The 15,662-nt window shown below is 52.1% G+C and overlaps 2 protein-coding genes across 6 annotated transcripts; one reads left to right on the top strand and one right to left on the bottom strand.

The window, feature by feature from the left end:
• Nucleotides 1–1,920: 1,920 nt before the first annotated feature.
• Dmac2 (distal membrane arm assembly component 2) lies at nucleotides 1,921–8,672 on the bottom strand. Of its 5 annotated transcripts, none has more exons than XM_055617327.1 (6): nucleotides 8,637–8,672; nucleotides 7,433–7,626; nucleotides 5,670–5,750; nucleotides 3,780–3,916; nucleotides 3,358–3,520; nucleotides 1,921–2,712 (listed from the first exon to the last, which is right to left on the bottom strand). In XM_055617327.1, the coding sequence occupies exons 1-6, from the start codon at nucleotides 8,652–8,654 to the stop codon at nucleotides 2,535–2,537; spliced, it is 771 nt and encodes a 256-aa protein (XP_055473302.1). In that variant the 5' UTR covers nucleotides 8,655–8,672; the 3' UTR covers nucleotides 1,921–2,534. The 5 variants fall into 5 exon arrangements, with proteins under 5 accessions (XP_055473302.1, XP_055473303.1, XP_055473301.1 ...); XM_055617328.1 differs by lacking the exon at nucleotides 8,637–8,672 and adding an exon at nucleotides 8,484–8,502; XM_055617326.1 differs by lacking the exon at nucleotides 8,637–8,672 and adding an exon at nucleotides 7,857–7,923.
• Nucleotides 8,673–10,513: 1,841 nt separating this feature from the next.
• On the top strand, nucleotides 10,514–11,926 carry Erich4 (glutamate rich 4). The gene is made up of 2 exons (XM_055617367.1): nucleotides 10,514–10,761; nucleotides 11,298–11,926. Exons 1-2 carry the CDS (start codon nucleotides 10,588–10,590, stop codon nucleotides 11,547–11,549), a joined length of 426 nt encoding a protein of 141 aa, XP_055473342.1. The 5' UTR covers nucleotides 10,514–10,587; the 3' UTR covers nucleotides 11,550–11,926.
• Nucleotides 11,927–15,662: the final 3,736 nt, after the last annotated feature.

Raw genomic sequence — 15,662 nt, 5'->3', positions numbered from 1 at the left:
GAGTAGACTGGAGGAAGAGAGTGGAGAGGAAGTGGTGAACATGAACGCTAATGGAATAAGTAAGAGCTAGAGTGGGAACTATAGCCAAGGGCCAGGCAGGGCCAAGCCCACCCTAGCCCAGGGCCGTGGGAAAGCGCCTTTCCCTCCAAGCTCTCCTGCCTCATCTCCCTCCAGGGCCCTGGTATGACTGTGGCATCCCCTCCTGGGGCCTTACAGTCGCCCAGGAAGCCGCCGGTTGCCAAGTGCGGCCTGGGTCCAAACAAGCCACACAGCGGCTGGACCCGGAGGGCTCAGCCAGCAGCAGCAACGCACTGGAACGGGAAGCAGGGGTGAAGGGTCGGAGGCAGATTGCTCTTGGGGACCATAGGCTGGGCATTTTCGTTATCTGCTCCCATGTCAGGCCAGGGCATTTCTAGTTTCTTGGCTTTATTAACTGCAGGGTACTGTGGGGTCCCTGTTCCAGTCAGCTAACCAACAAGGCAGACCACCTCTGTGGCACAGGCTAACTCATCAGATCCGAAAGCCACCACACTCCACTGAAGTCCCAGGTCTGTTATCTGTCCAGCCCTGATTTCCTCCCTCCAAGTTTGAATAATGGAGCCCGTGGGAGTAGACTGGAGGAAGAGAGTGGAGAGGAAGTGGTGAACATGAACGATCTGTGCACACCTCACAGTCTCATTCTTCCTATATGGGTGTTTTATACATGTCTGTGCATCAGTTATATGCCTTGTGCCCTCGGAGGCCAGAAGTGGGTGTGCGATTCCCTGGAACTGGAGTTTCAGTCAGTGTGAGCTGCCATGTGAATGCCAGGAATCAAACCTGAGCCCTCTGCAAGACTAGTCAGTGCTCCTAACTGCTGAGCCACCTGCCAGCCCCTCTTTTTTTTTTTTTAACCATTCTGTTTTGTATTCCTTGTGATCTTCCTTCTTCAGCGTCCCTAATGCAGGGATGTTTAGCGTTTGGGAAGGTACTGAGTATTGAACCTAGGGCCTTGTGCATGCTACCAATGAGCTATACCACCCCTATCTTGTTCTTACCAGCTGGGGCCAGCAGGTCCCTCTCCCTCTGAAGCAAGTGGAGTTGATCCTAGGATTTATGAATTTGTTAGCAGTAGAGGATGCTCTTGAGACGTGTACGTGTGTATTTAAAGTGGGATTTTACACTGTGTGGCTCTGCCTGCCTCCCTCTGCCCACTGATTGCTTCTAGAGTCTTCTTTTTTTTTTGGTGGTGGGGGGGGGTTGAGACAGGGTGTCTCTGTGCAGCCCTGTCTGTCCTGGAACTCACTCTGTACACCAGGCTGGCCTTGAACTCAAACCCACCTGCCTCTGCCTCCTGAGTGCTGGGATTAAAGGCGAGAGCCACCCCCCCCTCCATGCTTTCTGAAGTCATAATAATGGACACACGGGGCTGGAGAGAGGGAGAGATGGCTCAGTGGTTAAGAGTGATGCCTTTATGACGCACGTCATACAGACAAATAAGCAAATTTCTAAAATAATGGGCACTCCTTTCAAAGCCAGGACCCAGGTGAGCTCATCACCAGGTGGTTCTGGGATTGGCAAAAGAGCCTTGAAGTGGCTGGGGGCAAGGGCAAGGCCTGGCAACTTGAAGTTCAACCCCGTTCCAACAATGAGCTTCTAAGGCCATCACGGGAGCTCTGACACTCTTAGACTCTGAGCACTCAAGGGTGCATAGCAGCCTCGGGCTTATGCGGCAGTCGGCAGCTTGTTGGCATCCAGCATGGCTGTCTGGGATGCGCTGCACGCCAGGATTTCTGGCACCCTGTTCTTATTTTTTCAGCAAGGTACTTAGTGCTATGCTCATGCCCAAAGCCCCAGCCCTCCCGAATCCATCTTGAACCTTTATCCCCAGGACGGTGACCCGGCGCCATCTGGATCCAGCTGGGAGGAAAAGGCTCAGGGTACGGGAACAGAGGGTTTAATACAGAGAACCCCACGCTTCCTCGGTGCACTGGTGGCACGAGGCGGCCGCTGGCAACCGACAACAGCGCCAGGGAAGCTGCTGACCACCAGGATGTGGGAGCTGCGCCGGGGAGCCGCTGCCCTGCCCCGCCCTGCTATGCTGCACACTCTAATCCCTGCACACAGCCTCGCATTCCATTTGGATTTTCTCCAGCACCCACTACTGACAGAGTCTGTTGTGCCGGCCAAAGAGGACATTTTCCCAACCCCCGCATTTGAACGTGCAAGTCAGTAAACCGATGGGCAATGCCATGGGGCTTGGGGTTCTGCTGGTCGTCAGTGCACGTGGGCCAAGGATGCTGGCCACCTTGTGGACCAGCCTGCACAGGGAACAACTCGCTATAAAGGGCAGCACCGCCTCAGGTCAGCCCCAGTCCCTGCGGGCATGTGTGTGGACAGTTCAGGGCTCCTCTTCGCAGACAGGGACAGGGGAAACCATGGAGCTGCATGCAGCTGTGCACGGAGGCCGTCTGCCCAGGCCGTCAGTACCCGCCTCAGTCTGGCCAATAGAGCGTGAGATGTCAGAGTCCACAGAGCCTTCAGGAGTGGGGCCACTATGAAGAGAGGGGGTTTGGTGTGTCCTCAGGCTGCTGGTCTGCCCCTGGGTTCAGACTCTGGGTCCAGTCAACTCCAAGGACCTCACAATGGGGCAACATCTCTTCCACCAATATCTGAGTGAGGCCTGGGTGGGATACGGCAGGAAGGCCTGAGATGTCCAGCCTGCGGAGGTTCCTGAAGGGGTGAAAATTCACATGTGAGAGTGGCATCCGTGTGTTCTGACCCTAATTTCAAATGGTAGTTTCTCTTTTTATTCTGTGTGTACCTGTGCACGCACTTGCTAAGGATGGAGTCCAGAGCTTCTTGTACTCTACTGCTGACTCTACTGATTCTACAGCCCCTCACTGGGGCATTCTAGTCTGATGCTCTACCACTGAGCCACACTCCAGCCCCTCCCTGGCGGATTCTAGGCAGGGGCTCTACCACTGAGCCACACCCCAGCCCCCCCCGGCGGACTCTAGGCAGGGGCCCTACCCCCGGGCCCCCCCCCCGCCCCCCCCCCCCCCCGGGGGGGATTCTAGGCAGGGGCTCTCCACTGAACCACACCCCTGGCTCTCTAGAAAACTTTATAGCTATCTATGAAAAATTCACTGCTAATTGTAACCTGTTTCTTTGGCTTCTGCTCTCCCACAACAGTGTGATTACCATGGAGTGTTCATCCATTATAAAGAAAGCAAAGCCAGGAGTCATTCATTCTGAAGACCGATCACAGGGAGGGCACAGGCAGATGGCTAACGGAGCCTAGCATCCCCTCCTGACTGCCGCGTCAGGGAATGGGAGCCCATGCTAGCACAGGGGCAGCCTGAGCAGGGCTCTTACTGGAGATGGTGGAGGCAGGCAAGGCCCCGCTCTGAGACTCGGGGGCAGCCAGCCAGCGAGAGCTCCTGCAGCGAGGCGGCCAGCACGTGGAGGCGGCCGAGGCACCAGTCGTCCACGTTGGGGCAGCGCTGCAGCGACAGAGAGCGCAGCTCCTTCAGGGGCACTGCTGGGCGAGAGGGCAGGGGCTCGAGGAGAGCTCCTTCAGGGGCACTGCTGGGCGAGAGGGCAGGGGCTCGAGGAGAGCTCCTTCAGGGGCACTGCTGGGTGAGAGGGCAGGGGCTCGAGGAGAGCTCCTTCAGGGGCACTGCTGGGCGAGAGGGCAGGGGCTCGAGGAGAGCTCCTTCAGGGGCACTGCTGGGCGAGAAGGCAGGGGCTCGAGGGACCCTCATGGAGCCCAGCACCACCCATCCCAGGCCACTCACAGATGTTACTCATGCCCTGGTAATTGATGGCACAGCCGCTCGCATCCACAGCCTCCACAGGTATGTTCTGGAACTTCTGGAACTCGGCAAGAAAGTGGCCGCGCTCATGTTGCAGGATCCACTCCTTGTCCTGAAACCTAGAGAAGAGCAGGGCACGAGCCAGTGCTGGGCTTCCCACATGTGGCTATCTGGCAGCAGTGGCAAGATGGCATTCTTCTCACCCTTTCACACGGGCATCGGAAGCCCCAGATAGTGCTCAGCACTAGAGACGAGCTGAGTGGGCATGATGGCATGGCCAAGAGCCCAAAGTTTGGGAGGCTGAGGCAGGAGCACTGGGAATTCAGGGTCAGCCTGAGCTACAGAGTGAGACCCTGCCAACAACCTCTACCCCCAACCCAACACACACAGAAGGAAAAGTGTGAGTCCTGTGACTGACGTTTTCAGGTGTACACTGCATCCTGAGCAGGTTGGCACACATGCTCAAGCCAGGTAGGGAGAGTAGAAAAGGCTAGAGAAACTTTGTTTTGTTTTGTTTTTCAGAAGAAAACCAAACAACCAGGGCTGATGAGATCTTAGTGGGTAGAACTGCCTGTTGCCATGGCTGACAGCCAGTTGGTTCCACCAGGTCCTAAGGGGGAAGGAGAGAATTAACTCCTTCAAGTTGTCCTCTGACCTCTACACTGACAAAAGCACACTCTGATGCACTAAATAAACAAAACACCCGGCACCGTGGCGCCTGTCGTCCCAGCACTCAGGAGGCAGAGGCAGGGGGAGCTCTGTGACTTCTAGGCCAGCCTTGTCTACAAAGTGAGTCCAGGGCAGCCAAGGCTACACAGAGAAAACGTGTCTCAAACAAACAAAAGAGTGAGAGAGGAAAGAAAAAAAAGGAGCATGAAAACTTTCTTTTTTTGAGACAAGGTCTTGGATCTTGCTATGTAGGTCAGACTGGTCCAGAATTTACAGTTCTGCTTCAGTTTCCAAAGGAGCTAGGATGACAAGTGTGTACCAGCATGCCCAGCTAGGGGACACGCTTGGCCTGCCTCTCTGCCTCCTAGTGCTGGGACCACAGGAGTGTGCCACCACCTGGCAGAAAAAGTTTTTCCCCCTTTGGTCTTTTGAGACAAGGTTTCTCTGTATAGCCTTGGCTGTCCTGGAACTCATGCTATAGACCAGAATGGCCTGGAACTCACAGAGATCGCCTGCCTCTGCCTCCCAAGTATGGGATTAAAGATGTACACTATTGGCCACCTGGCAGGAAGAGTTTATCTGAGGTGGGGTTTTGCTATGTAGTCCAGCCTGACTCTGATGAGATAAGGCTTGGCATGTTACCCAGCTGCCCAGCGCCACGGAGCACTGTGGTGGTAGGCCTATGACAACTGTTTAGGTTGTGAAACCCCAGTCTTTAAAGCAGACCCTGGAGTTACCAATGCTGCATATAATTTATTTCTGGTGTTTTTGAGACAAGGTCTCAGTACAGAGCCCTGGCTGTCATGGGACTTAGTATGTAGACCAGGTTGGCCACAAACTCCCAGAAAGCCACCTGCCTCTGGCCCCACGTGCAGGGATCAAAGGGCTGGCTGTTAACTTAAAATTTACGTGTGTATTTGTATGTCTTTCTGTGTGTGCAAGTATGCACACATGTAATCCAGTGGTTGAAGTCAGGTGTCTTCATCAGTTGCTTTTCTGCCGTGTTTTGAGACAGGATGGCTCGCCGGACCTAGAGCTTCCCAATCTGGCCAGCTGGTGCCTCAGGGATCACCCTGTCCTTACCTCCTCGCCTCTAGGTACTGTCTCCTTTTGTAAAGGACAAACTGAAGTCTAGGAACAAGGCCCTAACCCACGCAGAGATGTCCCGCCCACTCCCACATCTCATCACCACCAATGTCGTACTTCACTGCGCCTCCCTGGTTCAGGATGAAGAAAGCACCGCTGATATACGGGCCGTACCTCTCCTGGATGCCACTGTAGGATCTGCAGAGAGAATGAGCGCAAAGGTGGAGCCTGGGGCCTGTCACTGTGTGCCAGGTCTCTGAGGGGCAGGCCACAGCGCAGCAGGCAAATACGGACTAGCCGGTCTACAAACCTTGTGCCTACTCAGTGATATGTACTGAGCTCATGCTGGCTCTCAAAGATGGCCAGCAACCCTGACTCTGCTGAACTGCCTGGCAGAGGGACACAGATCACAGAGCACCAGTTTTAAGATGAGGAAAAGCCAGGAGCAGCTTGACTGTGGACTCATTTGGAGTTGATGTTAAGTCATTTCTTGAGTCAACAGAACCAACTAACCTGGGCCTAGGGGGTCCCACAGAGACTGATGTGCCAACCAAGGACGACACATGAACTTGGCCTAGGCTCCTTACACATATGTAGCCAATGAGTAGTTTGGTCTTCATATGGGTCCCATGGAAAGGGGGCAGGGGGCTATCGCTGACATGGACTCTTGTCTAATTTTCGGTCATTTCCCCCTGGTGAGGCTGCCTTGCCAGGCCACTGAGGAAGATGTGCTCAGCCCTGACGTGACTTGATGTGCTTGCTGGTGTGGGCTGGTCTGTGTATGGGTGAGGTGGGGAGAGAGGAGCCTCCCCTTCCCTGAGGAGTAAGGACAGTGGGAAAAGGGAGGGAGGGTGGGTTAGTCAGGATGTAAAGTAAGTAAGTAAGTAAATAAATAATATTTTAAAAGTTACTTCTTGGCCAGGTTTGGCACAGATAGGAGTTAGAAGCAGGAAGATCAGGAGCTCAAGGCCAGCCAGCCTGAGCTACGTGAGAGCCTCTCTCGAAAACCAACCAACTAAACAAAAATAAACAATGAGTCTGGAGATGGCACAACCCAGCTGAGGGCACTGGTGGCTCCTGCAGAGTATCCACTTTGATTCCCAGCACCCACAGACTGGGACAGGGAACAGGGTGAAAAGCAAGCGGTCAGAGAACTGTTGTGATAACTGCAGTGGTTTGAATGAGAATGGCTCCCACGGGTTATGTCTGAATACTTGGTATCCCCCTGGGTGGAAATGGAAAAGGTTAGGAGGCGTGGCCTTGTTGGAGGAGGTGTGTGTCTCCAGAAGCCCGTGCCAGGCCCAGTCTCACACTCATTCTCTGGGCTTGCTACTTATGGATCTCAGCTCCAGTGCCAGCCTGCCATCACGCCACCACCATGATGGCCACGGGCTAAGCTTCTGAGATGTGAGCAAGCCGCCAGCTAAATGCTTTCTTTTAAAAGCTGCCCTGGCCACACGGTGAAATAATGGCACCTGACACTGAGGGTCCTTTAGCACTGGACACTAGATATGAAGGCAGTGAGAAGCCAAGGGAGACTCCTTAAAATTCACCCTTAGCAACCGGGTGGCCAGTGGCACCCATTTTTTGGATGGGGACAACTTGAGAATAAGATTTCTTTCTAAAGGGAGATGTGAGAGATTTGTGTTTTAGCCACGTATGACTGAGATGCCAGTTGGACCTACAAGCAGGGTTGGTGGTGGAAATGCCTCTGAGTGGATTTTTACAGAAGGATGGGCCAGTGATGAAGATGTGAGTGGTAATGCTGACAGGGGAAGCCACAGCCGGGCCTGGGACTGACTAGAGCGGGAGCCCTGGCTCTGGCTAGGAGGTCTGGCCAGCAGGCTGTCCCTGGGGTCTCGTCAGCCATACGTTCTCACCGATTCTCCTGGTTCACTTTCCGTATCTGTTTCTGGAGCAAGTATTCTCTCAGAGTCTGGACGTCTTGGAAGTGGTCTGCGAGGAACTCTAACAGTGTTCTTCTCTTGGGACTGCTGCCCGGGGTCATGGACTCACTCATGCTGTGGATGCCCCTGGCTTTCCCGTTCCACTGTCTGGCAACCAGGCACAGGAACTAGAGAAGGGAAGAGGAAAAGGACTGAGGTTGGGCCTGAAGCTGGATCTACCCCCAGCTCTTACACCATGCCTCTTAACCTCACCCCTGTGCTTCCTGAGTCTTGTCAAAATCCTTCTGGTAATTCCCCCCACCCCCAATATTGGGGTGTAGTTCAGGACTAGAGTCCTTGTTAATATGCATAAGGCACCATGGCCAGTCCTCAGCGTGGCCACTTCCCCAATCCTTACCTTTGGGACCCGAAACATTTCCCCAAATTCTTCCATTTAAACAGTCATCAAATCTTTCTTTAATTCAGCCAGGCTTCATTTTCTCAAGTTCTTCTAATTTCCCACCAAATCCTTATTGGGGGGGGGGGGGGGGGGGTTGAGGGGGAGTATGTGTACAATGTGAATTCATGCATATGACTATTGGAATGTGTGGGTGTCCACGCATGAACGTGCCTGTGGATGGAGACCAGAGGTCGAGGCCAGGAGTCTTCCTCAACTGCCCTCTATAGATTGAGGCAGGTCTCTCACTGTACCTGGGCGCACCCCTTTTAACAACGCGTGCGCATTAACAACGAACCACTTCCCCAGCCCAAATCTTCCCCAGCTCTCCCTAGGGGTTGCTAAATGACAACCTAAACCATCCACGCGACCTTTATCTTTGGAAGTCGTGCTAGGGATGGAAGCCAGAGCACTACCAGTAACTACGCTCTGCAACTTGGCGAAGCGCTACGACTCTCCCTCAGGTTCTTCCCCGGAACTCCCAACTAACTTCCTGCCTGCCCGCCGTGCTCTCTGATTTTCTATTAGTGTTTCCGTCCCAGTGTGAGCTAGCCATCCTCGTCCTCTGACGGGCTCGCCCACCCTCACCCCACAGCCGCCTACGCCTCTGCGGCCCTCGGCAGCCCCAGGCGGCGTCCCCAGGACGAGCCCCGGCAGCGGACGCTCGGCTGCCGCAGGCCTCGAGGGCGGAGCTACAAAGTTAACTACAATTCGGGGGCTCCAGGCACCGAAGTCACCTACCGCCCTGGGCGCCGCCATCTTGCCGGAAGGCGTAACCAGCAGGGGCGGGGCTTTCTCGTCCGACACCCGGTTTAGACACTTCTCTTGTGGCCACGCCCCTCCTTTTTAAGGCCCGCCTTTTAAAGGCGCACACGCTCTTTAATCCTGCCGTGGCGCAGGTGCAGAAATGAGCAGAGTGTGGGTCCGGAAGGCGAACTCAGATGCCCTGGCTCCCTGGCCCTGTTGTTATTAGATGTAAAATTTTTATTTTATATATGTGTGAGTGTTTGTATGCATGTGTGTCTGCACCACGTGTGGGCAATGACTTGAGGACCAGAAGAGGACTTGGGATCCCTGGAATTGGTGCTGGGAATTGAACCCAAGCTTCTGGAAGAGTAGTCAGTGCTCTTAATTGCCACTGAGGCTTCTTCCCCCAGCGGCGAGGTGGTTGGCCAGGTTAGACTTGAGTGTAAGTGACTGACACTAATTTGGAGTTCACATCAAGCATTTTTTAAAATTTTATTTATTCACTTTAACCCTGATTGCCACCTCCCGGTACCCCTCCTGCACCCCTCCATTCTCCTTTTTCCTTCTCTTCAGAGAAGGGGGAGGTCCCACCAGGTACCAACCACATACTCTATTTCTTAAGGGGTCTTACACGTCTTACATACTGGATCTGGCACACGTTAGGCTGGCCTAAGTTCCGTTCAATGTGGCCTAACATTATCTTTAATGTGTGCATGAGTGGGCACATGTATGCTGCGGTTAGAAGTGTGTGAGGTGCTGGAGACCAAACCTAGGGTTTCTTGCATGCTAGGCACACACACGCTTCCATCCCTAGCACGGACAGGAGAAAAGCACACCAGATAATTCTCTTGCTATTCTGAAGCGTAAAGCGGTGCGCTGGGCTTGGCTGCTCCCAGACCCTCTAAGGCAGGATGCGCACTCTGCTCCGAGCTTCGGGAAGCCGCCTGCTTTCCTCGTACCACTCCAGCCTCTGGCCTCCTGGTTCCCGTTGGCCCCACTGGCCCTCCTTCTGATAGGACCTTCATGCTCCGTCACCCATTCACCTGCAATAAATAATGCCCATCAGAAGGATGGCGTGTGCTCGCGTGTGCTCGCGTGTGCGCTTGTGTGTGCTTGCATGCCTGTGTGTGTGCGCGCGCCTATATGTGCACACGTGTGTGTGTGCACGTGTGTTCCTGTATGCGTCAGAGGACAACGTACAAGCCGAAGTTCTCTTCTTCCGTCATGTGGGTCCTGGGGATTGGCTCAGAGTCAGGCTTGGCGCAGGGTCATCTCTGCAGCCCCCTTGCACTGTTTAAGCTACCGAGGTCATGGTGACTTGTGACATCAACAGGAAGTGGATCTAGTGGGGTGGGCGCAAAGTGGGGTTTCTGCGCTGACCACACTTGCAGAGTTGGAGTCTGGGCTCAAGGGGGCAGTTGTGGTCTAAGCCTGGGACCAGGTAAGCACTCTGCAGGCGTGCCGCTGGCACAGACACCCTGCAGCAGGTCCGAGGCTGGCAGGCTGGCTCCAGTACGGTAGCCTGCAGCTTCCACATGGAGGCTCAGGGCGGAGGACAGACAAGGACCAAGTACGGGGCTGGCCTCAGTCATTCGGCTAAGGAGGCTGAGGAAGCCGGCCTGGCCAAGAGGACCTGGGAAGACAGACAGCCCAGCCCCTTCAGGCATTGAACGCCAAGCACCATGTACTCTGAGGGGGTGGGAGGGTCAGCCCTAGAGGCAGCAGAGGGAAGTTGGACCTCGGCTCAAGGAGATCTTTGGACCCTGTAAGATCATGGAAGTTGGACTCCAGAAAAAACATGTGGCCATCTGATTCACACTGAGGAGTGGACTTTGGGATGTCTCTGGCAGCCCGCCCCGCCCTTTCTTCCCCCATCCCACAGCTTCCCAGGAGCCTGGCTCACCTGGACCTTCAACTTCCTGCTCTCCAGTCCACAGTGCAGACCATGGAGCTGTGGGCGCAGCTGAAGCAGGCTGGACTGGAGCCCACTGGCTTGGGCCCACTCCCCCAGGCCCTAAGGATGGCCCCGCCAGAGAGCAACCCTGGCCAGACCCTGCTGTCCTCAGGGGCAGACCTTGGGGGTGCCAGGGAGCTGCTGCTGTGGGTCTGGGAGGAGCTGGTGAGTGAAACGGCCTTAGAGGGATGAGACCGTGGAATATTAACAAAGATACACACAGCTAAGGAGTCGCCAGGAGCCTGAGGCAGGAGAATTGCAAGCTAAGTCCAGCCTGAGCCACAGATTGGGATCATCTGTGAAAATAAGATAAAATACAGGCAGAGACAGGTAGAAGTGGGGATGGAGCATGAGGGACAGGACTGGAGCCAGTCCCTGAAAAAAACAGGTAGAATGAGAGGAGGAAAGGAGAGACAGACAGGACCTCTGATGGAATGGGGCTGGGAGAGACCAAAGGCAGCGCTGAGAAAATGGAGATGGAGAGGTGGAGGCAGAGACTGACAGGAGCCACAGACATGAAGGGCAGGCAGAGGAATGGCGATTGAGGGGTACCCAGAGAAGCAGGTGGCATGAAGAACGTAGGAATCAGGGAGGTCCCTGGCCAGACAGGCCAGAACTTGAGCTGAGACCCAGCCCTGTGGCACTCCTGCAGGCTTCCTGCTCCCGGTGTGGCATGTCATGTCTGTCCTTTATTCCTGCAGGGGAACCTGCGCCGAGTGGATGTCCAGCTGCTGGGACAGCTGTGTGACCTGGGCCTGGAGATGGCGGCTCTTCGGGAGGAGCTGGTGACCATGCTGGAGGAGGAGGAAGGAGAGGAGGAGGATGAAGAGGAGGAGCAGGAGGAGAGCTGTGTTGAAGAAGAGCACGAAGGGTCCCAGGGGAAGCGAGAGGAAGGCTGCTCAGCAGCCCCCAATCCGGCCCAGCGGCCCCCTGACTTTGAGATGACCATCTGAGGAGACTGAGAATCAATGAAATTGCTCTCCCCAGAGATGAGCAGTAGGAGATCCTGGTAGCGGCCTGGGTGCCGTGGGCAGGTTCACGTGGAGGTTTGGGAGGGCACAGAGGCCATGGTCCGCCTGTAGACATGTTTCCAGTGTGGTCTGGAGACCCGGTGCTCAGCAAAAGCAATGGAGTGTTGGCACACAGGATGGAAGACCAATCCTGCCTGGGGTGGTAGGTGTCACGGCCATTAAGCAATTGAAACGTGGCAGGTTCAGATGAGATGTGGAATACGATGAAGGTCAAACATCTGTGTGGCAAAACCTCTCAATAATTAAAAAAACTGATTGCATGCTGAGATGATATTTTTAATATATGGGAAGTTATAATATGCTTTTATTGTGGTTATATACAACATAAAATTGTTTTAACCATTCTGCAGTGAATTCTGTGATACGTGTACAAGCCTGGGTGGGTGTCTTCCTCTACGGCTCTTCACTGTAAACCCTGACACAAGGTCTCTCTGAACTGGAAGCACGCCACTGTGGCTAGCTGGCTGGCCAGGGAGCTCCCAGGATCCAGCTGCCCTCCCTGCCCCCAAAGCTGTGGTTACAGGCACACAGAGTTGAGCCTTTTCACTTGGGAGATGGTGGTTTGGCTCAGGCCTTTATGTTAGTATAGCAAACGCTCTTACCCACTGAGCTAACCCAGGCCCACTCCTGTCTTCTTTCCATTCTTTCTTTTCCTTCCTTCCGTCCTTCCTTCCTTTTTTCCTTTCCTTCAAGATAATGTCTCTGTAGTCATGTAGACCAGGCCGGCCTGGAACTCGCAGATTCTCCTGCCTCTGCCTCCCGAGGGCTGTGGTTCAAGATGTGGCCCACCACGCTTGCTGCTCGTTCTTTTCTTTATTCTGTGACACAGGTGTGTGAGTGTGGGTTTGTACGTGCCCTGTGTGGAGGTCAGAGGACAACCTCAGACAAAACCTTTGTTTCTGCCCTGACGCCCGGTCTGTCTCGTTTATGGCTGCAGCCATGTTACCTGCGGGCTCCTGCTGATTCCTCTGTCTCCACCTCTGTCTCTCCGTGGAGGCACTGGATCACTGATCCCCCTACACAAGCCCAGCTTTACACGCACTTTGCCCACTGAGCCGTCTCCTCGGTCCTTCCCTCTTTCTTTTAAATTAGTTTTTTTGAGACAGGATTTCTTTACATGCCCCAGTACGGACTGAAATTCACAGTTTGCTTCCCTCAGCCATCTGAGTGCTGGTGTGAGTGGCAGATGTGAGCTCACGGGTGTGTGCGTGCTGGGGCGACGGACGTGAGTTTCATAGCTGGTCTCCTGACTTCTTAAAGCCGAACATTCCATTGCATACATGTATCGTTTTCTTTATTTCGCTTTTATTGGGACACCATCTCAAGCTCACATTTGTTTTTTCCCTTGATAGTTTTGTTTTGTTTTGTTTCATTTGAAACAGGTTCTTATGTAGCTCAGGTGAGCCTCCAAATTGCTAGTTAGCTGCCGCTGGCCCAGTCTGCAGCCATTCCCGCCTCCATCTCTAGGCCTGAGATTGTATGTGTGGGCCACCGTGTCTGAACCTCTACAATTTTTAAAAATTAGGGTTTGTAGAAAGAGGTGCTAGGGACAGAGCCCAGGGTCTATGGCCCAACATTTCTGCAGGATGCCATCCTACTTCACCACTCGGATCACCCATCAGCAGCACACGCTGTGTAAGCACTAAGCTGTTGGGATCCTGTGACCCAGGACTTGTGTGGGTTTAGCCTGTCTCCTGAAAAGGCTGCCTCATCTGATCGTCCTGCCTGTTCCTTTCTTTGACACCTTTCCTTCCCCTCTTCGTACCTGGGGGAACTCCCTCTTGCTGATGCAGTCACGGAATGAATCTACTTGTTTCCCCATTTCTTGTGTTTGACATTTTACTCCTGCTTTTTGATTTCTAAGCTTCTCTAACACCGTCTGTTCCAGAGCCTTAGTCAATCTTTTCTCTAATTCTATCCGTATTTTTTCCCAGTTGTTCAGTCAGTCTTTTATAAGCAAAATATCCCAAAAATGAGGAAAAGGAGAAGAAAAACAAACAAACAAACAAACAAACAAAACCTGCTGCTAAAAAGCTTCGGCAAACACCCTGTTGGTTTTTGTTTGTTCGTTCGTTTTGTGTTTGTTTGTTTCTGTTTTTTTAAAAACAGGGTTTCTCTGTGTAGCCCTGGCTGTCCTGGACTCGCTTTGTAGACCAGGCTGGCTCAAACTCACAGAGATCCTCTTGTTTCTGTCTCTGGGAGCGATGGAATTGCAGGCTTCCCTGTTGGCTTTTTGAAACAATGTGTTCATCATTTTCTGCCTTTTGCTGTAAGGTACTTGAAATCAAGCCAGGACTTCAGCTATGCATGGCTAATAAATCTTTGGCTACAAAATCCTCAGGACTTACCATGCTATTCTTTTAAGTACATAGATAAAAATTTTACAGTTTGGTTATACAATCCATAACATATAGAAAAGCAAATGCCTTCCCTTCTCAAACAGAGAGCAGAGATCATCTTTAACTGGATTGTGCTCAGTGCACACCCATACATACATTAATGCAGTATCTAAATACCTTTGAAAGTTAATATTTGCAGAGCAAGAGAGCCAGACACCAAAAAAGACAAGTATCCCACGTGATCCAACCTCACAGATGGCCTCAATAACTGTTTCCTCAAAAGTCTGCATCTGAGACAATTTCAAAATGGCTGGCTAAATTGTCCAACACCGCAGGCTGTTCTAGTCAGGACTTCAGTTAAGATCTGAACTTTATCAGCATTCAAACACTGGACAGCAAAAGTCACAGCTAGCTTTTTTTTTTTTTTTTTTTTTAAGATTTTTATTTATTTATTTTATGCAATACAGTGCTCTAGCTGCATGTGCACCTGCATGCCAGAAGAGGGCGGTAGAGGGTATAGATGGTTGTGAGCCACCATGTGGTTGCTGGGAGTTGAACGCAGAACCTCTGAAAGAGCAGACAGTGCTCTTAAACCGCTGAGCCATCTCTCCAGCCCCCTACAGCTAGCTTTTAAGACTAGACAATATCCCAATTTTCTTGGGCCCCTAAAAAGAAAAAAAAAATGTCCCAAATCAGCAGAAATCAATTTAAGAGATTACACCCCATTCCCAAGAGGGGATGGATGGTTTATGGTCATTCTATGGGTGATAGATATTTCTTATTGTTTTAAAGAAGTTGGTTGTAAAGGATAGGAAAAATAAGTAAGAGGGTAGATTATTGAATCTACTCTTAGACCAAAGAACGATAGTAAGCCAAAATTTTTACATTGGAATAAATCTTTGACTATTGGTACAGATTTAAGATTATACTTGGTTACAGCATGTTAAGGTATTGTACCTATATAATTCTTAAAACTGCAATGTTAAATTCTAGTCCTTTCGAAAGCTGCTATTACTACTTCCTTAGGATAAATAAGAAACACATATTAGTAGTTAGACAATCAAATTCTTGGTCATATTAGATACTAATTTAGTTAATTAAAAAATGTTTCCTAGATTGACATATAAAAATAGCTAGAAACGAACAATTCATATAAGATAGATAGTTTTCAAAAACCTCAGAGATCTAGAGAATATGGCGTTTAAAGATTTTATTAACTTAAGGCTTTTAGTGACAATGAGACAAGTCTGCTCCTGGCAGCACCCCCGATCTACTTCAAAGAAAAACAAAAGCTTCATATGTGGGCAGCTAGCCACTGGGGGGAAACAAAGCCCTCACATCAGTTACAGACGGAACACTGGACAAACTAAATGCAGGAGCTTCAACTGTTGAGCTTTGCAAGAACACAGCGCTCTCTCTCTCTCTCTCTCTCTCTCTCTCTCACACACACACACACACACACACACACGCCCAGAGCTCCCTGGAGGTGCTTCAGCAGTTACAGTGCTGACTTTTATGGGGACTGATGGGGCATGGCCCACATGCTTCTAGCTCCTGGAGGAAACATGACTCTTCATGCTGTGCCGGGAGACGGCCAACAGAAATGGACTGAACACCGGTCTTCAGGAAAGTGTGAAAGGTTCAACAAACAGGAGACTCCAACAACAGGAGACTCCTCTCGGGTCCACACCATGTG

This window comes from Psammomys obesus, unplaced genomic scaffold, assembly GCF_907164565.1.
Source record: "Psammomys obesus unplaced genomic scaffold, mPsaObe1.curated_primary_1811, whole genome shotgun sequence".
NCBI lineage: Eukaryota > Metazoa > Chordata > Mammalia > Rodentia > Muridae > Psammomys > Psammomys obesus.
Note: the sequence above shows the minus strand (reverse complement) of the source record. Positions and strands in the feature narration are given on the sequence as shown.